This window comes from Podarcis erhardii, assembly GCF_964252035.2.
Source record: "Podarcis erhardii genome assembly, chromosome: 7".
NCBI lineage: Eukaryota > Metazoa > Chordata > Lepidosauria > Squamata > Lacertidae > Podarcis > Podarcis erhardii.
In genome coordinates, this window is record NC_138511.1 from 7,640,089 (window position 1) to 7,666,909 (window position 26,821).

At 47.9% G+C, this 26,821-nt stretch overlaps 1 protein-coding gene across 1 annotated transcript; it reads left to right on the forward strand.

The window, feature by feature from the left end:
• Positions 1-16,546: 16,546 nt before the first annotated feature.
• Positions 16,547-25,521, forward strand: LOC309347182 (maestro heat-like repeat family member 5; the record flags this gene model as incomplete). Its single annotated transcript, XM_081871523.1, has 19 exons — positions 16,547-16,821; positions 17,023-17,261; positions 17,407-17,575; positions 20,850-20,991; positions 21,070-21,188; positions 21,302-21,451; positions 21,865-22,007; positions 22,161-22,275; positions 22,383-22,519; positions 22,705-22,824; positions 22,958-23,072; positions 23,339-23,473; positions 23,636-23,800; positions 24,094-24,252; positions 24,361-24,465; positions 24,583-24,688; positions 24,927-24,989; positions 25,236-25,418; positions 25,508-25,521. Exons 3-19 carry the CDS (start codon positions 17,504-17,506, stop codon positions 25,519-25,521), a joined length of 2,043 nt encoding a protein of 680 aa, XP_081727649.1. The 5' UTR covers positions 16,547-16,821; positions 17,023-17,261; positions 17,407-17,503.
• Between the last annotated feature and the right edge of the window lie 1,300 nt (positions 25,522-26,821).

Genomic DNA, 26,821 nt, shown 5'->3' on the forward strand with positions numbered 1-26,821 from the left:
AAGGGCATTTGCAGATGATTTAGTGTTAATGGTGGAAAATCCAAAGGAAAGCATAGCAAAGGCTCTAGAAAAGATGGAAAACTTTGGAAGGGTTTCAGGTTTTGCTTTGAATAAAGAAAAAACGAAACTAATGGTAAAGAACATGGGAGACCAAGAGAAAACGGAACTGGTAGAAAAATTTGGGTTACAAATTGTTAAAAAGTGAAATATTTAGGAATCCAAATAACAATGAAAAATATAAATTTGTTTGAAGATAATTATAAATAAAAATGGGAAGAAACAAAAAGAGAAATGGAAATTTGGACAAGATTGAATTTAACACTCTGGGGTAGAATTTTGGCTATTAAAATGAATATTTTACCAAAACTCTTGTTCCTTTTTCAAATGATTCCCATACAGTGGTGCCTCGCAAGACGAAATTAATCCGTTCCGTGAGGCTCTTCGTATAGCGGTTTTTTCGTCTTGCGAAGCAAGCCCATTGACAGCTTAGTGGATTAGTGCTATTAGCGGTTTAGCGGCTTTTAGCGGATCAGCTGATAAGCGGCTTATCAGCAGATCAGCTGATAAGCGGCTTAGGAAAAGGGGGGGGGAGGGGAAAAAACCAGCAGGAATCGCAAGACATTTCGTCTTGCGAAGCAAGCCCATAGGGAAATTCGTTTTGCGAAGCGCCTCCAAAACAGAAAACCCTTTCATCTAGCGGGTTTTCCGTCTTGCGAGGCGTTCGTCTTGCGGGGCACCACTGTAATAGGTAAAGATGATTGTTTAAAAAAATGGAAAGTGGACCTAACAAAGTTTATATGGCAAGGCAAAAAGCCATGGATCAAACGTAAATTATTAACCGACATAAAAGAGCGGGGACTGCAAGAAGATTCTTAAGGAAATCAGCTCTGAGTGCTCACTGGAAGGACAGATCCTGAAGCTGAGGCTCCAAGAATTTGGCCACCTCATGAGAAGAGAAGACTCCCTGGAAAAGACCCTGATGTTGGGAAAGATGGAGGGCACAAGGAGAAGGAGACGACAGAGGACAAGATGGTTGGACAGTGTTCTCGAAGCTACCAGCATGAGTCTTCTCTTCTCATGAGGTGGCCAAATTCTTGGAGCCTCAGCTTCAGGATCTGTCCTTCCAGTGAGCACTCAGAGCTGATTTCCTTAAGAATCTTCTTGCAGTCCATGGGACTCTCAAGAGTCTCCTCCGGCACCATAATTCAAAAGCATCAATTCTTCGGCGAACAGCCTACTTTATGGTCCAGCTCTCACTTCCATATATCACTACTGGGAAAACCATAGCTTTAACTATACGGACCTTTGTTGGCAAGGTGATGTCTCTGCTTTTTAGGATGCTGTCTAGGTTTGTCATTGCTTTTCTCCCAAGAAGCAGGCATCTTTTAATTTCATGACTGCTGTCACCATCATAAACCATAACATGCTGTAAATTTTATATCTGTATTCCACAATCGCTCCCATGCTTCCATGTCTATATTATGACCGATATCTATTGCCCAGTGTGAATGACGATGCACTCCTAAGGCTTTCCCCCAACATCTTTGGATGAACCCCCCCCCCCCCGATCAACCTCCCTCAGAAACAGGAGCTTTCACTTATTCATAGCAGAGAGTGCCTTCTCTGAGCCACTACTTTAAAGGGAGCCTTGTGCTCAGCTGTCTGTCCCCAAACTGCTGTGGAAATGTATTATTCAGTCACTCTGTCTGTTTGTCTGTGCAGAGGACTCCTCGCAAGCTTGTTCTGAATTATTCCTTCTTCAGACACCCTGTTTCAGCTTCCTGCAGTTTTGTTGGTAGCACTGACAAAAGGAGTCATCTTGTTTCATGCAGCCCAAACTCTGAGCAGTGAGAGGTTTCAGGCTATGCATAGGGTGCTGGTCCTTTGGAACGAAGCTCACTCTGGGCTCTTTAGGATATATGGTTTTGTTTTCTCACAGAAATACAATCTGAGCAGAGGATGTGAAATATGCTCAGAGTCGAGAGTGGATTTCATGCTCTTTATTGAGCTCATAGTGGTGAGGAAGAATGGAATTTCCCCCAGAATGTCTGCCTTATGTACATTATTTACACAATGGGCCCCATGTGATTGGCTAATTCCAGGATTCTCCTGTAGGCCAATCAGGTTGCAGATTCCCTTCCACCTGGAGCTGGATTGGGTGGCTCCTGTGGACCAATCAGACTGCTGCATTCTGGATCCTATTGTTCTAGGACCAATCAAACTGCTGCATTCTTAATCCTATTGTTCTAGGACCAATCAGACTGCTGCCTTTTGGATCCTATTCAACTCAGTACATAACAGGATGGAAGGGCTCACAGCAGTAACATTCCAGCAGATCTTGCTTGCCCAGTATAGGTTCCTAGGAGGACTCCAAAACCATGGCTTTGGGTCCAGCACAGAGCAGGAAAAGACTCTGTGTCTCTTCCCAGCTAAGACCTCCAGACTCTGGCAAAAGGCTGTTCTTCTTGTTCTTCTTTACACCTCTAGGATGATGCAGAATTTGGCAAAGGGAGGAGATGGGCAAGGCCCACCCGGTGGTTTGTATGGCAACAGCACACCTGTTCTTTGCCAACTCCCTGTGGGTCCAAATGTGGGTGCTTGCAGGCCCAGCTATAACAATATTTTCACTATCTTTCAGACAGACAGAGGTGTGGGCTGCCTTCTTCAGAAAAGAATACATATGACAGACCCCTCTGCCCAGAGAGATGCATTGATAAAATGGGGACAATTTGATCCCCTGTACTGGCGTCATCTGGGGGAGGGCTGGGGGCCTAGGCCCCCACAAAATTTCCCCTGTGGGTGCTCGGCCATCCCGTTGCGCATGGACACAGGATCCCAAATGTGGCTGCATCATGTAATCTACCCTGAGCTGCTGGGTGAATAGCCACCTTATCCAGGAGACGAATACATATTAGGGTTGGCAGCCCCACCTTTCTGGAAGGGTGGTGTTATAAGAGAAGAAAAACCTGCTCCTTTCTCCCTTATGGGGTATCCAAGAGCCCATATAGAGTCCTTTTGTAGGTTCTCTATCGGTAGGAGAAAATAACAGAGGCCAACCAGAGAATATTGAGAAGCAAAGCAGCTAGTAAGCCTGATCTTTATTAAACTGTTGCAACAGGGTCCCCCACTCACTCCACGCAGGGAGGGAGGAGAGGAACCCAGAACATTGGTGTGGAAGCTCTTATATAGACTTTTGAAAACCCTGTAGTGCCATGCGAGTGGCTTGCCGATCAGAAGGTCAGCTGTTCGAATCTCTGCGACGGGGTGACCTGCCGTTGCTCAGTCCCTGCTCCTGTCCACCTAGCAGTTCGAAAGCACGTCCAAGTGCAAGTAGATAAATAGGTACTGCTCTGGCGGGAAGGTAAACGGCATTTCCGTGCACTGCTCTGGTTTGCCAGAAGTGGCTTAGTTGTGCTGGCCACATGACCCGGAACCTGTACGCCAGCTCCCTCGGCCAGTAAAGCGAGATGAGCGCTGCAACCCCAGAGTCGTTCGTGACTGGACCTAACGGTCAGGGGTCCCATTGCCTTTACCCTGTAGCTCAAGACCACCCCCCAAAACATCATACATACATCACGAAAGAGGTGGTCCGCAGCAGAAATTTGAGTGTGTTGCTTCTCTCCTCTCTGCCAGGATACCTGATAATGCCTTATCTGATTGCCTTTTCTGAGTAGCCTGGCCATTCCTTTGAGATAGTAAATATTTAGTTTCTGAATCTCTTATGCATATTGATAGTGTGCTCAGCTTAGCAGATACTTGCCAGACTGTATTTACAGGGAGGTGTAAGCCCCTACAGTCCAAAGACAATTGGAAAGCTTTTCCCATTTCCTTCCTCCTTGCAGAGAAATATTTGAGGTCAATTTGGGAGAGACAAAATGGCTTCAGGATTGCTCTCCTGTACTGTTTCAGACACTATACTTAACGTCCTTAGGAGGACAACCAAATTTAAGCACAAATTCGACCCACAGCTGTGAGGCATTCGCGAGTTTTTTTGCGGAGAAAGTCCTGTTGCTCCGCCGTGCCCTCCCTGCCAATTTAGATACAGTGACTGAACTGGAGGCCCCTCGACTGACTTCAGGTCCAGTGTTGGACCATTTCGATCGGATACTCCCTACTGATGTGGATAGATTCCTCCAAGTTGGTAGGCCCACCACCAGTCTCCTCAATCCGTGCCCGTCTTGGCTGATTAGGGAGTGTCCAGATGTTGTGCGGACCCCCCTGGTTGAAATTATCAATTTGTCCCTTGACACGGGGACATTCCCGGGGGAACTGAAGGAAGCGGTGGTGTGTCCACTCTTAAAAAAAACTTCATTAGATCCCTTAGACCTATCCAATTACCACCCAGTTTCAAATCTTCCATTACTGGGTAAGGTAATTGAGAGAGCGGTTGCTGAACAGCTTGGTAGGTTTCTGGAGGAAACATCGGCATTAGATCCATTTCAGTCCGATTTCCGTCCTGGTTTTGGGACGGAGATGGCTCTGGTTGCCTTAACAGATGATCTCCATAGACAACTGGATCGAGGCGGGTCAGGACTGCTGATCCTTTTAGATTTGTCAGCAGCCTTTGACATGGTCGATCATGATCTTCTGGACCACCGCCTCGCAGACGTGGGGATACAGGGCATAGCCCGTAACTGGTTGTGCTCTTTTATCTCTGGTCGGGGACAGAGGGTGGCACTAGGGAGGGAAATGTCGTCACGCCACTCCTTGGTGTGTGGAGTGCCGCAGGGCGCAATTCTCTCCCCGATGCTTTTTAACATCTTTATGCGCCCCCTTGCCCAGATTATCCGGAGCTTTGGGCTGGGCTGTCACCAATATGCTGATGACACTCAGCTCTATCTGCTGATGGATGGCCACACCGACTCGACCCCGAACACACTGACCAGATGCTTGGAAGCTGTGGCTGGATGGTTTCGTGGGAGCCGATTGAAACTAAATCCTTCGAAGACAGAGGTCCTATGGCTAGGTCGGGATGGCATGGGGATGAAGGACCAACTCCCTTCTCTTTCGGGGGCCCAATTAGTGCCATTGCCTTCCGTTAAGAGTTTGGGTGTAATCCTTGACGCCTCCCTTTCCATGGAGGCGCAGGTTACAGCAACAGCCAAGGCGACATTTTTCCACCTTCGCCGCATCAAGCAGTTGGTTCCTTACCTTTCCCGCCCTGACTTGGCCACAGTGATCCATGCGACGGTCATCTCCAGGCTTGACTACTGTAATTCGCTCTACGCGGGGCTGCCCTTGAAGCTGTCCCAGAAACTCCAGCGGGTGCAGAATGCTGCAGCGAGGCTCCTCACGGGGTCTCTGCCATGGGAGCATGTTCACCCAGTGCTTTTCAAGCTGCACTGGCTCCCGGTGGAGTACAGGGTCAGATTTAAGGTGCTGCTTTTGACCTTTAAAGCCCTTCACGGCCTAGGACCCTCGTACCTACGGGACCGCCTCTCCTGGTATGCCCCACGGAGAGCCTCAAGGTCCATAAATAACAACACCCTAGTGGTCCCGGGCCCTAAGGAAGTTAGATTGGCTTCGACCAGAGCCAGGGCCTTTTCAACTCTGGCTCTGGCTTGTGGAACGCTCTGTCTCATGAGACCAGGGCCCTGCAGGATCTGATTTCTTTCCGCAGGGCCTGTAAGACAGAGTTGTTCCGCCTGGCCTTTGGCTTGGAGCCAATTTGATTCCCTCCCTCCCTCTCTCTCTTTTTTTCTTTTTCCTTCTTTTCCTTCTCCTCCTGCGATGGGCTACATTTTAATATTTTAATGTTCCATTATTTTAATGTTTATTTTATTTTTGTTTTTAAGTTTGTAATCATTCATCTTGTTTTTATTATTGCTTGTAAGCCGCTCTGAGCCTGGCCTTGGCTGGGGAGGGCGGGGTATAAATAAATTATTATTATTATTATTATTATTATTATTATTCTATGATGTCACAGTAGGGGGCTTGCAGGCGCTGGGCAACCGAAGTTGGCATGAGTGTTACACAAATCTTAAAGTGCACACATAGCAGGCACGCACCCTAGAAAAAAAACAATCCTATATTCCCTGAAAAAAAAGACACTTTGAGTTCACAGAGCAATCCTGAAGCCCTCTTAATGACCCCAGATATTTACTCTGCAGTTGAAGGAAAAACCTTTCCCAATAGTTCTTTTCACTTACAAATCCTTCAAAAGCTATAAACATCTCACATAAATAGGGGTAGATCTGTGACAATGGGTTCAAGAACTGAGGTATTTACCATTTCAAGGGAAAGGCTCAGACTGGTCAGGAAAGGGCAACCAGCAAACATTGTCAGGTATCATGACAAGAGGCAAGCCAGGAGACAAGACTGCCTCTTTCTGTGATGCATGTCTGATGCTTGTTGGGTGGGCAGTGGTTTTCAAGCAGGGTGCTGTGGCACCCTTTGGTGCCTTGAATGGTCAAGGGTGCTTGGTCAAGGGTGCTGGGAGCAACACTGGCCTCTGTCCCTCTTTCTCCCCCCATGTCTTCTTGCATCTCTGCCTCCAAAGGTTTGCACAGCTGTTTGTTCCAGCACCTCTGGCTACAAGCTCCCCAGGCGAACGGTGCCTCTGGAGCTGGCAAGGGGGTACTTCCCTGTGGGGCAGCGTGAGGAGGCACCTCTCTTTAGGGAAGGGGCAGCAACTGCGGCTGTCCAGAGGACTCCTAAGGAGAGACGAGAGGAGAAGAAGGAACATTCCACAAAGGAAGGAGTCAGAAAAAGGACGAGAGGCTGCCAGCTCTGCTGGCAAGGGGTGGCATAGCTGGGCTCCTGAGCCTCATAGAAAGAATGTAGTTGGTCAAGGGAGCCGTGGACTCAAAAAAGTCAAAAACCTCCGGGGCTAAGGGAAACCCAGCCAGATTGAAGGGGGGGGGGTGTAAAAAAATAAATTATTATTATTATCAAGTCTTTAAAAGTTGTTACACGCACTTGTCTTGGCTCCTCACCTCCATGCAACATGTAAGGTGAGAAACTCTGTCACAACAGTAAAATTAAGATCTGCCTTGCTTTGACTGGTTCCTGCCACTGCTCATTTTTCTCTGACCCATCATGGATTTAGCCCCAACCCCAAGAAACTAGTAAGTGAAGGAGGTGGGTCACGGGAATTGAAGCGTACGCTTTTGGCATACGACACAGCCACTGCCAAGCAGCTCCATCTCACCTGCCCCAACCCCATACCACCCTCTCTCCTAAAATAGACCGGGCTCACGGAGTCCTTCCCAGCAATAGAATTAGCCGTTCTGGAAGATTCCTAAAATGTTATTAATCCAGAGTTCAGAGTTAAGAATTCAAAGGCCCCGAATATAAAATAAACGTTCATAAATGTACATGGCAAACACATAAGTAAGTACAGGGGAACAATCCTGTCAGCTTCTTTAGGAGACAAGAGTCTGCAGGATACAAATAATAGAAAAAGTATTAAACTGTACATTTCAAAGAATATATATCACCCTAGCGTTGCATGGCATTCACATTGTTCTAACCACTAGGCCACACGGCCTCTCCTAGAGCCTTGGCACTGAGGCCGGGAATTCCATCTTCTCAACTGCTGTTGCCTAGCAACGGAGCTTGTGACCGTTTGAGGTTCCTCAGCATCTCGAGGTTGGAGGAGGTGGCCTAAGGATGGCTTCCCGAAGACTCCTGGAGGTAAGTGTAGGTTGCCATGGCCAGGGGACTTCACTCTGGAACCTACTGGTATGAACTTTATTAGCTCTATGAGCTCTGGCCCAATGGTTGCCAGTGGTTTGATTCAAATTAATTTTATAATGAATGATTTTAGAGTGTTGTGTTGTACTGTTTTATTGTTGTTAGGGAGGGTGGGATATAAATAAAAATTATTATTATTATTATTGTTATTATTATGGTCACAGACCAGGATAAAAAAAGAAAGAGCATATAAATAAAGTAGCAGTTAGGATTATTTTTTTAAAACCGATAATTGTTAGAGCAAATGAGGACCAAGAAACAGGCATAGGATAAAACATCTGAATAAAATACAAGATTAAACACGGATAATGGATGGATAAAAACTGATAATTAAAACAGATAAGAACTAAAAAAAACAAAGACAGTTAAAACAACTGTAAGAGCATAAGAACTTAAAAACTCACAGTTAAAACAACTATAAGAGGCTGCAGAGTAGAAACCTCTGAAATAGAGGATCCTCACAACATTAGAAACTGCTGCGCAAATATGGTTAAAACAGACAATTGAAACAATGTACAACAATAAATTGAGAAATAATTTGTTGTAGTAAAGGGGCTCCGGCCACTCGCCCCTCCCTCACCTGCCCTTACCCTCCAGCTGGGTCAGGTTTCTGGAACGGAGGCCGGCGGCCATTTGCTTTTTGACAAAACAAAACGCAACAGAAATGGTAATGCTGCCACCACTCCGTCTCAGGGCACCAGGAGGCACAGTCCAAGGGAGAAGACTATGCTCCTTTGTTACCGGTTGCCCCACTCTGCAAGCTGCTTCCGCAAACTTGCAGGCAGAAATTCATCAGGTATAGCGTAACCAAGTACCGTATTTTTCGCTCTCTAGGAAGCACTTTTCCCCCTCCAAAAATGAAGGGGAAATGTGTGTGCGTCCTATGGAGCGAATGTAGGCTCCTTGGCTTCGCGGCGGCGTGCCTGACCTGGAAGCCGGAGGCCTCCAGCTTTGCTGCGCCTTCTCCCTCTCTGTGCAGCGCCTCTCCTGAGAGAGAGAGAAGGCGCAGAGCCCCTTGAGCGACACACCTGTCCTGGAAGCCGGAGGAGGAACAGAAGGGACTCATTCTGTTCTTTCTCCAGCTTCGCTGAAGGGCGCTGCGCCTTCTCCCTCCTGGCTTCTGCCTTAGCCCTGCGCAGCCTCTTTGGGCAGGGGGAGCCTTCATCCCGCTGCCCTGAAGAGGCTTGGCGCGGTTATCCCAGAAGCCAGGACAGCCGCACGGTATCCCAGAAGCCAGATCCCTCTTGCTGTCCTGGCTTCTGGGCTTCAGAATAATTTTTTCTTGTTTTCCGCCTCCCAAAACTAGGTGCGCCCTATGGTCCGGTGCGCCCTATGGTGCGAAAAATACGGTAGTCAGGCGTTGGACTTAGATTTCCCCTCAGATTGGCACATAAGACAAAAGAAAGTTTCTTTTTTAAAAAAAATTATTAAAAAAAACACAAAGTTGACATGCTTAAAAAGCAGGCACATCTTTTGTATCTTGCAGGCAGATAAAATACAGTGTTTAGTATAGCTAACTAAGATAATCACTTCTAAGAACAAAGACAGAGATAGGATAGTTTCAAAGTCCTTCAGTAGATCCGCATTACAAAGTCAGCAGGAATCTCCATTACAAGGAGACACAAGATGGCTGCCAGCAAAGGTGGTACGCTAACAGCCGGGCAAATCGCAGGTTGCAGAGCGCTCTTTCTCAGCCATTCTTAGGATCTTTATTCCCAGGTTATTAAAAGACTGATAACAACACTAGGTGGGTGTGAATAGCTGGAGCCCCAGGTGTCAAGCCCCCAAATCAAACTAGAGAACTTCCTTCCTAAGATAACAATTTACACATTTGGGAGACTGTCGGTCTGCAGGGTTAAAGCAACAGACCTCTTTCCCATAACTCCTGTGGCTTTTTGATTACCCACCATACTCCGCTCCTTTCTTGACCAAAGTTTGAAATCCTTAACTTCACTACACCCTCCCCTCTAAGATGAAATTACAGTGTTAAGTCCCTAAATTTCATCAAAACAAAGTATGTACAAACTGATGTCAACATTTCCAGCTTGAGTGGTTAAGCAGCCTTTTAAAGAAAAAAATCACTAGCAACACACTCAAACTGATCTTCCCAAAACTAGGGGGGTTGCACAAATAACTCATTGTGGGTCAATACCGCAGGCACAGTAAAAAAGCTGTGAAATAACAAAAAACTTCCTAGCCGATGTTCTGGACAGGATAGACAAGGATAACACATCAAAAGTACCTTTAGCCTGTTTGTACCCTTCTAGGAAGTCTAAGTGCACAAAGGCTACCTGTGTTCGACTTCCAAAAGGAGTTAACAAAGAAAATTCAAGTTCCACATACATTTTCACAGTATTAGCATGATGTTCTCTAAAAGAATTAGGCACCTTTTGGTATTTCTCTTGATAAAACACAGAGGACTTAGCTTGGCCTCGGATGTACTAAGGCCAGGCCAGTAAACGACTTGCTTAGGGGGGAGACTGGTAAGATTTAAAGTTACAGCCCAGTCTCCTTTCTCAAAACTTTGAGTCACTATTTCCAGATCAGAAAGACCTTTTTGTTCAGCAGTGGGATGGTCTAGGTAAAGGTAAAGGTACCCCTGCCCGTACGGGCCAGTTGTGTCTGACTCTAGGGTTGTGCGCCCATCTCACTTAAGAGGCCGGGGGCCAGCGCTGTCCGGAGACACTTCTGGGTCACGTGGCCAGCGTGACGAAGCTGCTCTGGCGAGCCAGCGCAGCACACGGAAACGCCGTTTACCTTCCCGCCAGTAAGCGGTCCCTATTTATCTACTTGCACCCGGGGGTGCTTTCGAACTGCTAGGTTGGCAGGCGCTGGGACCGAGCAACGGGAGCGCACCCCGCCGCGGGGATTCGAACCGCCGACCTTTCGATCGGCAAGTCCTAGGCACTGAAGCTTTTACCCACAGCGCCACCCACGTCCCTATGTGGGATGGTCTAAGTTTCTCCTAATCCTATTTGACTGGCATTGGTTTGCATTTCAAAAGGAGGCTGCTGGTCAGGGGCTAGAATCACCCACAAACGTACTAGGGCTTGTGTTAACAACTCAGCGGCTCCCTTGAATTGGTGTAAGAGCCATTCCAGTACATACTGGATTTCTGCTCCCAGGGATTTGATGTTTCACAAGCCCAATCTGAATCCGAAATCATTCACTTCTCCTTGAGCAAACTGACATTTATACATTTTAACGGTCAGGTTTGCATCTTGCAATCGGGCCAAAGCCCTTTGCACCATGCTTAAGGTGTTCTGGCCATGACTTAGAAAAAAATAACTCAACTTCTTCCAATCCCTCCCATCTCCCTCTGAGCATGGACAAAGGATTTTCTAGGAGCTTGCCAAAACCTGGCTGGTCTGACACAAACTCTGGGCTCCTTGAGTAAATCTCAACCAAAATTCCTAACAGATTTTGAACACAGAGGTGGGGTGGGATGGAATCCCAATCAAACCTGAAAACACTTTTACTCATAACATAACCACACTGTTTCCTAGGACTAAAGTTCTGTAAAAGACCCACCAAATCCCATTTCTTCTCCACACAAACATTTGCATTACAAAACTTTTTGAAAAACAATAAACATATCGATTGGGTCTTTATAGTCCTTGAGCTGTGGATAGAAAAACTCTTTTTCAGGCACAAAAGGGGTAAACTCTATTGTGCAAAGAGACTTTTCTGCAGTTTCTAAATGACCTAGGAGAGAGTGACCAAATCTCTGCTTTACTTCAAACGCGGCCATATCTCCGCGTTTGGCAGAGGACTCAAAACTCTCCACAGTGGCTTGGCTGGGCTGAGCTGGCCCCCCTTTCTCTTCTTGCCTCTCCGCTTTCGGCTGACAGGACACACTTGCATCTTTCACAGTCTGCGTCGCTAGGGGGGTCGTTGCAAGCTGCTGGAAAGAAACTGTAGATTTCAAAACCCCTTCCCCCAAAGTAAGGTTTGCACAAACTTGGGGTTCAGGGACTGGAACAAAGGGATCCCCCATAAAATCCTGGGAGGGAACTGAATCAACAGTTGCAGACTGGGGAATTAAATTTCCACCACTAGGATTACTCTTCCGAAAATCGGACTGGTTCAGCTGGGACAAAACTAAGTCTTTTGGCAGAGTCACAATATCAGAGTCTATGCTTCAAAAGGAAGGCACAACAATTTGATGAAGGTGAACACTGGGAGGTGTGCTAGACGCTGAGGTGGGCCAGTTAACACCAGGGGTGGCAGTGCGTATTAAGCCAACCCTCTTCCCAACCGATTTCTCAGGAACAGCAGTCACAGCAGTTCCAGTGGTTTTGGGAGTTATAGCATCAGGCGCCCAACCTTCACCCCTCCCATCTGGGATAAGGCGTCCGTCAGTCCTCAAAACTTGAGGTGTTGTTCCCCAGTTTCCCATCCCCTGTACCTGGGTGGAAAAAGAGTTCACCGCAAGTTGTTGTTGGTAAACCTTAAATCCCAAATTGTTCCCCACCAGGACAGGACTTTTGCACACTTCAGGATCATGTACTATAATTAGGTGGTTTCCATAGTACCCCTTATAGGATACTGGAACAATGGCAGTAGGTTGAAAAATCTCATTCACACCATAGGGGCTAATCTTTAAGGGTTTAGCCTGCATCTGTAGGGGCAAAACCAAATCTCTGGACACACTGGTAATGTCAGACCCAGTGTCTCGGAAAGAGTTCACAGCAATTCCGTTGATCTCAATGGGGGCTGTAAACTTCGAATTAGCCCACTTCAGATGAGGCACACTTGGACCAGCACCAGTAATAATAATAATAATAATAATAATAATAATAATAATAATAATAATAATAATTTATTTGTACCCCGCCCATCTGGCTGGGTTTCCCCAGCCACACTGGGCGGCTTCCATAGAAACCAAAAATACACTAAAATATCACAGATTAAAAACTTCCCTGAACAGGGCTGCCTTAAGATGTCTTCTGAATGTCAGGTAGTTATTTATCGCTTTGACATCTGATGGGAGGGCGTTCCACAGGGCAGGCGCCACTACCGAGAAGGCCCTCTGCCTGGTTCCCTGTAGCTTTGCTTCTTGCAATGAGGGAACCGCCAGAAGGCCCTCGGCGCTGGACCTCAGCGTCCGGGCAGAACGATGGGGGTGGAGACGCTCCTTCAGGTATACTGGGCCGAGGCCGTTTAGGGCTTTAAAGGTCAACACCAGCACTTTGAATTGTGCTCGGAAACTCACAGGTCCCACAATAACTGCACTTAAAGTGGCTACAGCTGGTTTGGAAGCTATAGCGTCAGGAGCTGCCCCACCCTTCCCCTCCGGACTGAGCTTTCCTCAGTTCCTGATTTTTGCTGTTCCGCTTGGTCCTGGATCATGCGCACCGCAGGAGTCAAAGTCAAAACTGGAGGCTTCTTTTCACTTAATTGGGGGCAAACTGCTTTTACATGCCCGGTTTCTTACAATAAAAGCACAGTCTGGAACTCGGAGACAATTTAGCACATTCCCCACCTGCTGTAGAGGAGTCTTTTGCAGGAGTAGGGGGACCCCTGCTTTGATCTTTAATGGGAGGGCCGGACCTCCCGCCAGAAGCTGAAGCTGCTGGTCTGTACCCACCAGCCAGTCCCCTGTTGGCCAGATGAGAATGATTTAGTCTAAAAGATATTCTGTGGCCTCCTCTAAAGATCGTGGACTTTGGTCAGCAACCAAACTCGCAATTTCTGGAGACAGGTGGTGCATAAGTTGCTCTATTAGCATCAGCTGCCTAAGTTCTTCAAAGCCACACACACCTGCGGCTGAAAGCCAAAGTTCAAAGTTCTGGGCCATTTTCGCAGAATACACACCAACGCTGTCTGAGGGACCAGACTTATCCCCTTTTCGGAAAGCCCTCCCATAGTTCTCAGGATGAAGTCCACGCCTTTGCATGACTAATTTTTTAAGCGCTCATAGTCATTGATTTGGGGTGAGGGGAGATGGCCCATCGATTCGGCTAGGTCTCCACAAATTAGGGAGCGCAAAATTGGCATGTACATTTTCAGGGACACCCCCATATCTCGGCAGGTTACTTCAAACAGAGTCAGATAACTCAGAACATCAGTGGGGGGGCTGATATTTCAGAAATGCCCTCCAGTTAAGGTTGCTCAAAGTTAGCCCCGGAGGAGACTGTCTGCGATTTTCTCCTCGTGACTCTTCATGACTGTAGTCATACCTTGGAATAGGATGTCGAGATGCTCATCCGGAGGGACGCAGGTGTTCCTCCGCCCCGTATCCACGCGAGGGTCTAGGGAGAAATTTCTCCTCCTCCTCTGCTGCGTACTGTCGCACTGCTCCACGAGTTTCCCAAGCTCTTACTGGCGAGTAGACCCATCCCGGGCCGGCTGGGCGAACGCCGTCTCACTGTTCTGCGAATGTCGCGCGATGGACGCTCTCGACGGTAGTCTCCCACAGACACTTCTTGCAGCTGCTGCCGCAGATCTTGATACTCATAAGCCATCCGGCTGACTCTCGGCCCTATAAGAATGGACTGGCCCATCTTTGGAAACTTATCACGGCACCGGTATCCACCTTGGCCTGGGTTTTGCACCCACTCAACCGCATCGCCCTCTGAAAACTCCATCTCTTTGGGCTCTGCATAAACAAGATAGTTCCCTCTAGGACGTGTTGCAGAACTTTCGCCCACCCTTCCGAACAGTTCTTAATTCGCTGGCATCCACCAGCTCTCTCTCCGACTCAGGATCTCCCAAAAACCAGGAGGCGGATTCCGCTCTGGGACTTGGAGGTTGGGGGGCGTTGTCTCCGAAGGAAGGGAGCTGCCTTCTCCACCCGGACCCCATTCGTCCACAGTACGCAAAGTGCATTCCTGGGAAGCCCCGGCTTCCATAATTCCTGACTATCTCTATCCCAAAAAAATAAAACGCCTGTAGTACACAAAAGAAAAAATTGTGCCAATTTAAAATCAAAGTGCCAATTTAAAATCAAAGTGCCTTTCTGCAGGGAAGTTCCATCCCACCACTGCCACCATGTAGTAAAGGGGCTCCGGCCACTCGCCCCTCCCTCACCTGCCCTTACCCTCCAGCTGGGTCAGGTTTCTGGAACGGAGGCCAGCAGCCATTTACTTTTTGACAAAACAAAACACAACAGAAATGGTAATGCTGCCACCACTCCGTCTCAGGGCACCAGGAGGCACAGTCCAAGGGAGAAGACTATGCTCCTTTGTTACCAGTTGCCCCACTCTGCAAGCTGCTTCTGCAAACTTGCAGGCAGAAATTCATCAGGTATAGCGTAACCAAGTGGTCAGGCGTTGGACTGAGATTTCCCCTCAGATTGGCACATAAGACAAAAGAAAGTTTCTTTTTTAAAAATTTATTAAAAAACCACAAAGTTGACATGCTTAAAAAGCAGGCACATCTTTTGTATCTTGCAGGCAGATAAAATAAAGACATTGTTTAGTATAGCTAACTAAGATAATCACTTCTAAGAACAAAGACAGAGATAGGATAGTTTCAAAGTCCTTCAGTAGATCCGCATTACAAAGTCAGCAGGAATCTCCATTACAAAGAGACACAAGATGGCTGCCAGCAAAGATGGTACACTAACAGCCGGGCGAATCGCAGGTTGCAGAGCGCTCTTTCTCAGCCATTCTTAGGATCTTTATTCCCAGGTAATTAAAAGACTGATAACAACACTAGGTGGGTGTGAATAGCTGGAGCCCCAGGTGTCAAGCCCCAAATCAAACTAGAGAACTTCCTTCCTAAGATAACAATTTACACATTTGGAGACTGTTGGTCTGCAGGGTTAAAGCAACAGACCTCTTTCCCATAACTCTTGTGGTTTTTTGATTACCCACAATACTCCGCTCCTTTCTTGACCAAAGTTTGAAATCCTTAACTTCACTACAAATGTACAACAATAAACTATCCCAGGGAGTTGACTCAGAGTCAGGGCTTTTCATGCCAGACTATTTTGAGTTGGGCGATGGTCTGCGCCTACAGATCTGTACACAGAATCTGGCGACCATCCAGGTCATCTTCTGCTCTTTGCCTAACAGCAAAAGGTCAAATTTTTGCTTTTGCGGGAGGTCAGCGAACCTCACCAGTAGGGGATCCGTGATCTTACTACATGCCTCTTCATAAAAGGGACATCTAAAGAACAAGTGTTCTGGGCTTCCTATCTCTCCCAATGGACAGCTGCAAAGTCTCTGAGCATACGGGACCCTTCTAAAGGCTCCATCCAGGACCGGCGAGGGAAGAGCCGCGCTTCTGGCGAGTGTAAAGGCCCTTCTTGCATCCCTAGATACAAGAAAGAAGAGATATGCTGCCGGTGCGGCTATATCTCTCTCGATTTCTCCAATTCTATAGTCGGGGCACTTTGCACAGTCCTGCTGTCTCTCGGTGTCTAATATTCTTTGCCTGACCGTAGCATTAGCCTGGCCCAAGCCCAGACTTAGAAGGGCTTGAGGGGCAAAACCCAGTTTCCGGAGGGTGTTCAGGACTGCAGTCTGCCAGCCCGACTGGAATTGGTCACAGAGGATCAAAGGGGCTATCCCTCGGGGGAGCAGATTCAATGTCAGCCATTTGTAGATTGATGTTAGGCAGATGCTAGCCTCCACTCTCATCATCCCCGTTTCCAATCTAATCCATGCATTTGAGCCAAAATCTGGGGACTTGGAGGAGAGCTCTAAGAAGTCAAGAAGTATCTGGGGACTTGGAGGAGAGCTCTAAGAAGAGGGAATCAAACTGATTCTAAGCCAAAGGTCAGGTGGAACATCTCTGTCTTACAGGCCCTGCGGAAAGAAATCAGATCCTGCAGGGCCCTGGTCTCATGAGACAGAGTGTTCCACCAGGCCGGAGCCAGTGTTGAGAAGGCCCTGGCTCTGGTCTCCTTAGGGCCCGGGACCTCTAGGGTGTTGCTATATATGGACCTTAAGGTCCTCTGTGGGGCATACCAGAAGAGACGGTCCTGTAGGTACGAGGGTCCTAGGCTGTGAAGGGCTTTAAAGGTCAAAACCAGCACCTTAAATCTGACCCTGTACTCCACCGGGAGCCAGTGCAGCTGGAAAAGCACTGGGTGAATATGCTCCCATGGCAGAGACCCCGTGAGGAGCCTCGCTGCAGCATTCTGCACCCGCTGGAGTTTCTGGGACAGCTTCAAGGGCAGCCCCACGTAGAGCGAATTACAGTAGTCAAGCCTGGAGGTGACCGTTGCATGGATCACTGTGGCCAGGTTGGGTCGGGAAAGGCAAGGGACCAACTGCTTGATGAGGCGAAGGTGGAAAAATGTCGCCTTGGCTGTTGTAACCTGCGCCTCCATGGAAAGGGAGGTGTCAAGGATTACACCCAGACTCTTAACCGAAGGCTTAAATGAATAGAAGGATGAATAAGGTCTCTAAGGAAATGGAGGCCAGAGATTTTCAGTTTGTTTCCCAACCTACCTCGTCTGTGCTTTCCTGCTCAATACAAAAACATGAATGGGTCTGATCCATTCTTCACATTCTGACGTTCCTGTTTCTCTTTTCTCATGGACAGGGAATTGATTTTGATGAAGATCAAATATCGGAAATCAGCCTGGAAGATGGGGAGGATCTTCCTCCAAGGTAATCCTGTGCTAATCCCCTCCCCCATAATCAATTCCTTTTAAAAAACAACCCGGTCCATTTCTATGGTGGTGGTGCTTGGGGTCTTTGAAGGATGGGAGGCAATAAACCCTTTTGACAAAGTGCTACTCCTCTCTCCCCTCAGCATCCCAACCACAGCTTCTCCGGATGCGGCTGATCTTCCTCCTGAAAGCGTCAGCAAGGACCGGCTGAAGAACAGATTTACGGATGTCGTCGCAACGATGAAGAATGGGAAGATCCGAAAGAAGGCGCTCCAAGATCTTTCCACCCTCCTGAAGAAGATCCAGGAATATGTGAGTTGCATGGCGAGTTCCCGCCTCCCCCACGGAAATAAAGACACAGGACACCAGTATTTTAGGTTAATGGGCAAAATTAGGCCACAACTTTATTGATTACAGGAACTGAGCGGTATTGGCTTAGGCATTGGTCCTATCGACTAACCGGCTTCAGCCCGATTGCTAGAAGACCGGCAAGGGTTAACCACCAGGAGGGGGAGTCCTGCTGATGTACATCAACTAGGAGCTCCCCCGGGGTCACCCCTCGAGGGCGTGCCTTAGGCCCTCACCTCCATAGGCTTCAGACATGGCAATGCCCCCCCCCCCGGAATCCTTTACCGGACTACCCTTCAATTTGGGGGAAGGTGATGGCGCTTCCTTCCCCCTTTTCATCTGGATATCAATAACCTTACCAATGCCTAACCGCCAATGCTGAGGAAGTTGTGGTGATTTGCTACAAGGTAGGCAAAAAACCAAATGGCTGGTGCCAATTTGCCAAGCGGGAAAAATTCCTACCAGGCCCCTTGACGGCGAGCAACCGAAGTCCATAGCAATGTCAAAGAGCCAAACCTAAAGGGTGGGAAAACCGGAGCTGCTGGGGCACTGGGAGAAAAAGGGAAATCCTTTTTTTTTTAATGATATTTATTACAAGTTTCAAAAATTACAGAAAAAAGCAAAAGAGAGAGCAACAAAAAATTAACAAAACATACATAACAGTACATCAAAAAAGGAAGAAAGAAAGAAAAACCACATAAAAACCAATACACCAATAACAATAAAAAAAAACCACACATCCAATATTCCATATCTCCATCCTTCATTTACTTGTTTCATCGACCTCCTTGCACCTCCTTTTTTGTATTCTAGTTTAGTTATTTGTTTCAGCAAATTCTTTCCATCTTTCTCAATTTTTATTAAGTAATTTGTCTTAACAGTCTAACCTATTAGTTAACTCAGCAAATCCTTTCCATCTTTCACTATATTCTGTCATTCAATTTACCTTAATTTATTTTAACCTTATCTTACCATAAAATACCTTAAAGCTTAAAAATTAATATTTATTTGTGCATAATTCCTTATATCATTTCTACTAAAGCCAAATATTTTCATTCCAACATTTTTCCTAATGCTCATTAATTTTACACTAATTCCCAAAATAATTGTTTTTAAAAAAAGTTTTCTTCCAATCTTCCTCCAGCGTCTCTTCTTCCTGGTCTCGGGTTATGTCAGTCCTTACTGTCCATTCCATCTAGTCCATCAACCTGGTAATCTTATGTCTGAGGCTCTTAAGTCTTTTCCATGTCCCTTCTGCAGATCTTCTTCTTGTTTGTACTTGCACTTTACCTTATCTTTTGTTGATCTCTTTCTTAATTTCTTTCCTTTCTCATTGAGGAGTAGGTCTCGGGGATGTTCCAACTCAAAAATATCTCCGTCTCTCCTCAGCAGATCGGCCCATTCCCCACAGTCCCATTCCCCACAGTCAACAGTGTAGTCCAGAAAATATTTAAAGGCATGTTTCAAAGTCCCTCCAAACTTAAGGGCCCCCACAACTCCAGACCCCCCCTGGCCCACTCCAGATTCAACCTTCAACAACAACGGCTTATGCTCCTGTAGGGCCTCGGGCTTCTCCATTTGTATTACTTGAGGTTCAACAGCAACCTCCTCCATTATCTTCTGCGTTTGCACTTGCTCTATCAAATCAGGTTCTTGAGTTGGCTCCTGGATGGTTTCTGTATAAGTATTCGCTGTTTGTCCAAAATTTTTGACTGCAACAGTCATCAAATCCATCTTCTCATGCATCTGCTCCAACAAAGCGCTTGTCTTGCAAAAAGCAAGCACCAAAACTTCTTCCAAACACATTTTTGTTCAAGGTCACAGTCTGTTCCCAGGATCCTAATCACCACAGCTGTAAAGTCCCCAGATCGACTCCAGCAACAATTTAACAAACTCCCTCTAGAGGAGACAATTTCTATTGGTATCCATCTTTTGAAAGCAGATCCAACAAAATAAAGTTACTTTCATTTTTCAAATTTTTTGTTTCTTTTAAATGCAAAAGGCAACATTGGAGACAATTTGTTTCTCTTCTTTAACTATCTGTCAAAGGATGTTCCTTTCGCAGTCAATGAACTTCACCAAAAATCTCTGTCTCTGACACCCCGTTCCCAGGTTTGAGACAGTGGAAATTTAACTTTCTTTACTCTCTCTCCTGCAGGCTTAAACAGTCAAAATTCCCCCTCTTTACTCCTGCTTCCAAGAGGGGTTTAGATGGTTAAAACAGAAGGAATTTTAAACCTTTATGTACAGCTTTCCAGACTTTAGCTTGCACAATTTTTGCTTCAGGCTATTTACAAAAGCGGAAGGCGGACTTCCTGTTTAGGACCTTCCCGCTTGAGTGCCAAATTAAAATGTTTCTTAGCCCAATTTTCTGTTCTACTCACGGGTACTTGTTTAGAGTCCAATTGTCCACAGGAAAAAGTCAGCGCTCTCCGGCAACGGCTGTGTAGCTTCACTCCGTAAAAATAGTGGTCGATTCAAAACACCCCGCTCACCCCACGTCACTTCGGATCCCCGAAAAAGGGGTTTCCTTGCGTGTGTGTGGGGGTGGCGCTCCTGTTGTCAGCCGAATCCCACATTCCCAGGCTTCCTCCACCTGGGATTTTTAAAGGGTCTCCGCCTTCGCCGCGGCAGCAAGACCCGATTGTTGCGGAGCAGGTTCCTCTGGATCAGAGGAATTCCGCCATTGCCAATGGCGCTAACCCAGAAGTCCGAAAAAGGGAAATCCTCAGGCGCGCCGGCCCTAAATAGCGCTGGCCACACCTCCCGGGCCAGCTGATTGGCTGGCAAGGGAGGTGACGTGCCAGAGGATTCCCTGCTGTTGCGGGGGCTGCAAGCCAGCCCCCAAGTACGTAGGGGGAGGGCATGAAGCCCACAACCCCACCTCCTTTCCAGCTCAGAAGTGGCTTTACTGAAGGGAAGCATTGCAACCATGCAGGGCTGTCAAGGCCTTCAGGCTGCTGCTTCTGGGCCCACCCTGCAAGGTGCCCAAGGGACCATCAGGCATCCCAGCACATACTCAATTTGGAGAACAGAGCTGGGCCATAGTGAGTAAAATGGCTGAGAAAAGAAGAAAAAAGCAAACATTAGGAAAAGAGGGGTGGGAAGTCAAAAAGAACTGGATTTTTTTCTGTAGAGGATGCTAAATGTTTTGGAATGTTTGGAAGATTTAATAAAAATGTTATAGGAAAAATGGTGATGGGTTGCTTATCAGTCCCTTCTCTGGGTTTCTTCTCAGCCATCGGTAGCGGTTCCTGCACCCTCCTTTGGCCAACTGGTGGCGATTTCCTGCCTTTGTGCATTGGATCCGGACCCGGAGAGCAGGCAGCGGGCAGCAGAGGCTCTCTGCCATCTTCTGCCCATCCTGCGGCACAACGAAGGTAAGTCTAGAAGAATGTATCCCAGCATGGGGTGGGGGTGAGCAAGACCCAAACTAACCCTTTGGCTTTCCTTTGCAGAGATGCTGCCACGAACGTCATGGAACCGAACACTTATCACCAGAGCTGAGAAGGTCCTCAGATCCACCGGAGGACCGGTTCCTGAACTGTTCGTGAATAATTGTTACTCTCTTGCCAGGGTAAGTCGCTGTCTCTCAAGCCACGTGTTCTAGGTTCCGCAGAGGCAGCACCTGGGCTTTCTGCTCCCCAGCCCTGCCCTGTGGGCATCTCTGACCTCCCTCTCTTGCTTCAGGTCTTTGGCGCTTTTCTCCCCGCGGAGCAGCTCTTGGAGGCCATGTGCTTCCTGGCCAGAGACCTGGTTGTCGAGAGCAGCTTCAACCCACTGGATATCTCCCACTTACTGCAAGAATTCATCAAGCAGTTTGGCGGCACAAAAGTGGAGGTAAGGCATCTGCAAAGGTAGGAGAGAAGAAGATTCTCTGCTTTGGTGTAGGGGAGGCCACCTCATGCCATTGGGTGGCCAGGACACATGTTAGTTGAGAGGGGCCTGGCAATGTCAGGACAAGAACCGCAGCCAAGGGTCCTGAGAAACATGGATTCAGGGATGGGGAATCCTCCTCCTTCTGGGAGTAGACTGGCAAGCTTCTTCTCTTGGCCCACAATGGATAGGGGAACTGGCGCCCTGGAGCTGCCTGGGTTCAATACTTCCAAGGACCCTGAGTGGTACCTTGGAAGGAAGATGGCTGTGGTGGCACAGGTCAAGGGTCCCTCTTTCAATGAGGGATGGAGGGATCCACCTGCAGACAGCCCCACTTCCTTGTACTCTCCAAGCAACTCTCTCCTTTTCTCTGACAGGTGAAGGTGCTGCTGGAGGCCTTCTATAAGATCAGCCAGGGGCCTACAGTGCAAGGCAGAAGCATGGCCGTCTTCGCTTTGTCCATCTTGTCGCACCACCACCTGGCGACAGTGGTTGAATATCTCCTCCAGTTTCCTTTCGGGTATGGAGCCCTCCAGGTTCTACTGGGCTAAGGGGGAAGTTGGCAAGCTGCAGGGCTTGCTCAGAAAGCCCTTGCTGCCATTTCCTCTCTCTGGAGCATGGCAGCAAGCAGAAGACTTGAAGCTGACCATTGCTCTTGTTTTTGCATTCACAGAGACTGCGAGAGAGTGTGGAAGGAGGTGTTAGCATCGGCCGACCCAGAACAACTGATCCATCTTACGGCCAAGCAGCTTTACGAAAGCCCCTTGGCGGAATCTGCCACCGAAGTGGTAAGGACCACCTGCTTTCTGGCTTCCTTCTTCCTAGGGTAATATCTAGGGATTCCTGTATTCTGCAGGAAAGCAGGGAAAGTGACTTGCACCCCTCTCTCTTCCAGCAACATCTCACCAGCCTGTTGCACGCCATCCTCAGGATGGAGGACTACAAGGCAGCTGTGCGCCAGAACTTCCCACAGCTGCTCATCGCTCTCCTGGGGATGGTTATGAACTTCCATTACGACCAGGAATTCCTCGGGTGAGTAGTGTGTTGCAAAGGGACCAATGGAGTCCTTTCCCCTTCAGCCTCGGGGGGTTTCCTGTCCAGCTTGTTTTTGCAAGGGAGGCTCTCCTTCAGGTGGCTGCTAGGGAGGAGGGATGGGGAAGGAATTTGAGTGTGTGGCAATGACCCTCCTGGTAAAACTGGCCTTGCTTTTGTTGCAGAGGGGCTAAGGAAGTTCTGCACCTCCTTCTTGGCACCACTGGAGAGCAAGTGGAGGCGGCCATCGTTGACCAACTTTTCTGCCGGGAGACTTTCAGCCAGGGGTTGTCTGCCATGGTGAGGTAAGAGGAAGAACGCGGTGACCTTCCCCAGTGGTCTGGCAAATGGAGCTGAAGGCACGGGATCGGACTGTGCCCCTGTTTGCTTCCTGCGGTGTCTTTGCCTTCCTTACCAAGATCTGTTTCTCCATTTCAGAGCTGTCGGAAAGCGACGCTGGTGGATCCCTCCCATGGTGGAAAGCATCATCGCTGCTCTCGAGGACCAGGAGTTTGCCGGAATGCCACAAGTCGCGGCAGCTATCTACATCGAGGTGAGGGGGACTGACGCGGGAGGAAATGGGTGCAGCAAGGAGGCCCTGGCTTGGTTTCTGCCAAGTGTTGGGCTGCTTTGAGCCTACGGACCGTTGCCTGTTTTAGTGCTCCTCAGAGTAGACCCATTGGATTTGATGTACATGACAACTTTGGTGCATTCACTTCAGTGGGTTTGCTCTGTGCAGAATTGCAAATGGTGGGTAAAAGGAGAACCTGCCTCAGCCTCTCATCCCTGAAGTGTTTCTTTCTCTTTGGGCCTCTTTAGCTGCTCAGCTGCCGTCTGGAGGTCTATCCCTGTGAAGATACACTGGAGCAGCTCCTCAACTGGCTGGAACACGACCACCTGCAAGTCCGGAAGCTCAGCGTCAGAGGGATATCCCTGCTTCTGGACTCTGACATGGCAAGTGATGCTCAGAGGGAGGGAGGGAGGGAGGGAGGGGGGGGGTACAGATCTCGATTCTAATCATGGTCCAGCACTCTTTTGCTGGCACAATACTGAAGGGCCTGTGCTAAAAGGCGTGAGGCCTTTCAGACCTTTGAAAAGATTCTCTCTTTTGTGTAGGACCCTTCGCTTCTGCGGCTGTTGCTGCTGGATTCCCTCCCTTCTGCAGAAGCCGATGTCCTCCCAGAGTTGATAGAGCTAGTAGACCAAGCCTACCATTCCAGGGAGCTGGGAGAGGAAGACCTGAAGATGCTGGCAGCAACCTACTGCGGTCTGGCTGCCCATGTGAGTGTTAGGGAAAACATGACATCACACCCGGTGGAGGAGGAATGCTTTGGAAGAGGAAGGGTGGGGTTTAGACTGGCATGCAGCGGAGATGTTCTGGCTTCAGGAGGGTGTTTCTCTGGAGCACCTTCTCTTGGAAGTCTGCCTGGAAAACGCAGGGGGAGAGCCACCCCTGCCCCCAGTCTCCCCCAGGAGGAGGATAGGGGGCTGAGCAGCCTCAAAACACCCCAGTGGGCAGGAGAAAGGAAGGTGATCTGCTGAGAAACACAACCTCTGATATTTTCTGCCTACAGGAGGAAGCCTCCGTCCGGGCATCAGCCATCGAACATCTGGGGCTGCTTCGGGGCTGGGTGAGAGACCAAAGGCTTCCCATAACAACAACAGAAGAGGAAGCCATTCACGAACTGGTTGTGGTCCTCATTCACCTCGAAGACCAGGACGTGGTGGCCAAGGTGAGGGCCAAAGAGGTGGACTTACACAGTAGGAAGGAGGGATTGTTCTCAGGAGCTTATGAGACTATGTACCGCAATTTGTAACCCTCTTCTCTTCTTGTGTTGCAGGCCGCAAGGAGGGCTCTTTGCCATCTAGCCCCACAAGTGAAGTGGTGGGCTCGTTCCAACAAATTTAGCCTCCACTTTGCTCTCCACCAGGCTGCCAAGCATCTGGTAAGGTCCCTCTGCTTTGTTGGCAGCTTTGCCCAGGCATGTCTCTGGGACTGCAAGGCTCTTCTGCCGCACTCTCAAGCCTCTCTGATGCCAATTCTCCTTTGTCTTTGCCCACAGAGCAAGACCTTCAGCAAGGACATCCTTCGGAGTGCTGCCTTGACATGTACGAAGCCGTCCGCCAACAGGCTGCCATCAGTCTCCAGGGTGGCAGCTCTGCTTCTGGGTAAGTCAAGCAATGTTTTTCCCTGGTAGGGATGGACAGAAACGTCTTGGTAACGATGGCTGGGAGGATGGACATGTCCCCAGGCCACCTGCTAGGTAGGCCTCCATCTGCGCCCAGATCTTGCTCTGAGTGAGCGTGGAGACCTCTAGAGCATACCTGTCCTCCTGCCGAGCTGCCTCTGTCTCCACTTGCTTTGCACCGAGATGACGTCCCTTTTCTTGCCTCTTTCTCTCTCTAGGTCATCTGGCTTTCCGGGATGCCAGTTTCATCCACCATCACGACATGGCATCCTATGGAACATGTGAGTGAGACGTACGGAGGGCAGGGAGGGATGCTTCTGCTGAGAAAGGTCTTCAGGGGAAGGCAAATTCTCAGATGTATGTTCAGACAGAGGTGCCACAAGATGAACATGCAAAGAGAATTGGCATGTGACTTCACTGCTCTCTCTCACACACAAACTCCCCTGACGGCTGTTTTCATATTGTTGATGGATGGCTCTTTTCCTGTGTATCTCCGCCTTGCTCAACCTTTCTCCCTTGCCCCTCAGGGCTGGAAGAGATGCAGCAGCACGAGGAAGAAGGGCTCAGGCAGACAGGGAGGAGCTGCCTGAACATCATGCAGCGGGCCTATAAACATCGGAAGAAAGGCAGGGTCCAGCGCTTTTTGAGGAGGCTGCTCCACTGCGTTCACAGGGAGCCTTACCCGCAGGACTTCCTGAGCTGCATGCCAGGTGAGTGAGGCATCTGGTGGGCTATTGGGACACCTGGTGGAATGTCTGGAGGGGACGTTTCTCAAGGAGCCTCTTTCTCCTCCTGACAGAACATCCGGAGTAGCGCCAGGCCAAGGCAACGTGACATCAGAGTTGTGCTGCAGTGATACCATCTTCTGCTCTCCGCGGGATCCAGTCTGGACCAGCGCCAGGAACATCAGCGCCATCAGGATGGCCCAAGAGGAGTGGTGCTGCCCTCACGACCTTCCGTACACAGCGGTAGGAAACCTTTTTGTTGTTGTTGTGTTTCTGGTTGATGTTGTTTTGGATTGCTGATTTTTTTGATTTTGAATCTCAGGGTGGTTCACAACACCAAGTATACGAAGCACAAAATACAGAATAAGAATAATCACTGCACAAAATTCATAATAAAAATATCAGAACATAATATAAATTAAAATAATAAAAACATACTAAAAAGAGCCACAAGACTAATGTATGCACACTAATAAACAATACAAGAGCACTGAAACAACACTCCAGCCCACAAATACAAAATCTAAATCAACATAACACATTTAACAATCATTTAAAACAACCCCACCTTCTTGAAGAAGGCTGATATATTAGATTTAGAAGGTTGGAATATGAGGTTTGGATGGCACGCCTACCTAACATACAACAAAGTGGCAGTGCATAAGGACTTTTTAAATCATATAGTCAGAATTTCATTATACAAGGTCTGGGATAAGTACCACAGACTATTAGAGCCCAAAATACCCTGGTGGGTATCCCCAGTGGAGATGATAACGGTAAAAAAGACAAACATGGACACAAATTGGGCAACTTAGCAACAATTAATAAAGGTAGAACAGGGCCAATTAAAAATCAAATTGTATGAAGAAATTAAACAGTATTTTAGTGGCTGGATTCACTATCACCTAATAGTGCATATATTTCATCAGGATAAGAAAATTAGTTTTGGAGAAAAGAAGTCATTCTTACAAAAGGAATTAGTACAAATTAATAAAAAGACCCTATCTAGGATGTATGATCTACTTTTGGAATGGGAACTCAAGGATGGGATGCTAAAGGACGTTATGATAATGTGGGCGCAGGATTTTGGCCACAACATAATGTTAGCTGTGGAAATTTGACATCAAGTTCACAGCATGCTATACAATAAGGGAGAATCTAATGAAAATGATCTACCGATGGTACTTAACCACTGCCCCAAGGAATTGGCAAAAATCTATAAGCAAAAAACCAATGTGTGCTGGAGATGTAACACCGAGATAGGAACAATGTACCATATTTGGTGGGCTGTAAGGAGTTAAAAAGCTTTTGGAACAAAGTTCATGAAGAAATCATTAAGATTTTTTAAAAAAACATTCAATAAGAAATCAGAAGCGTATGTTGCAAAC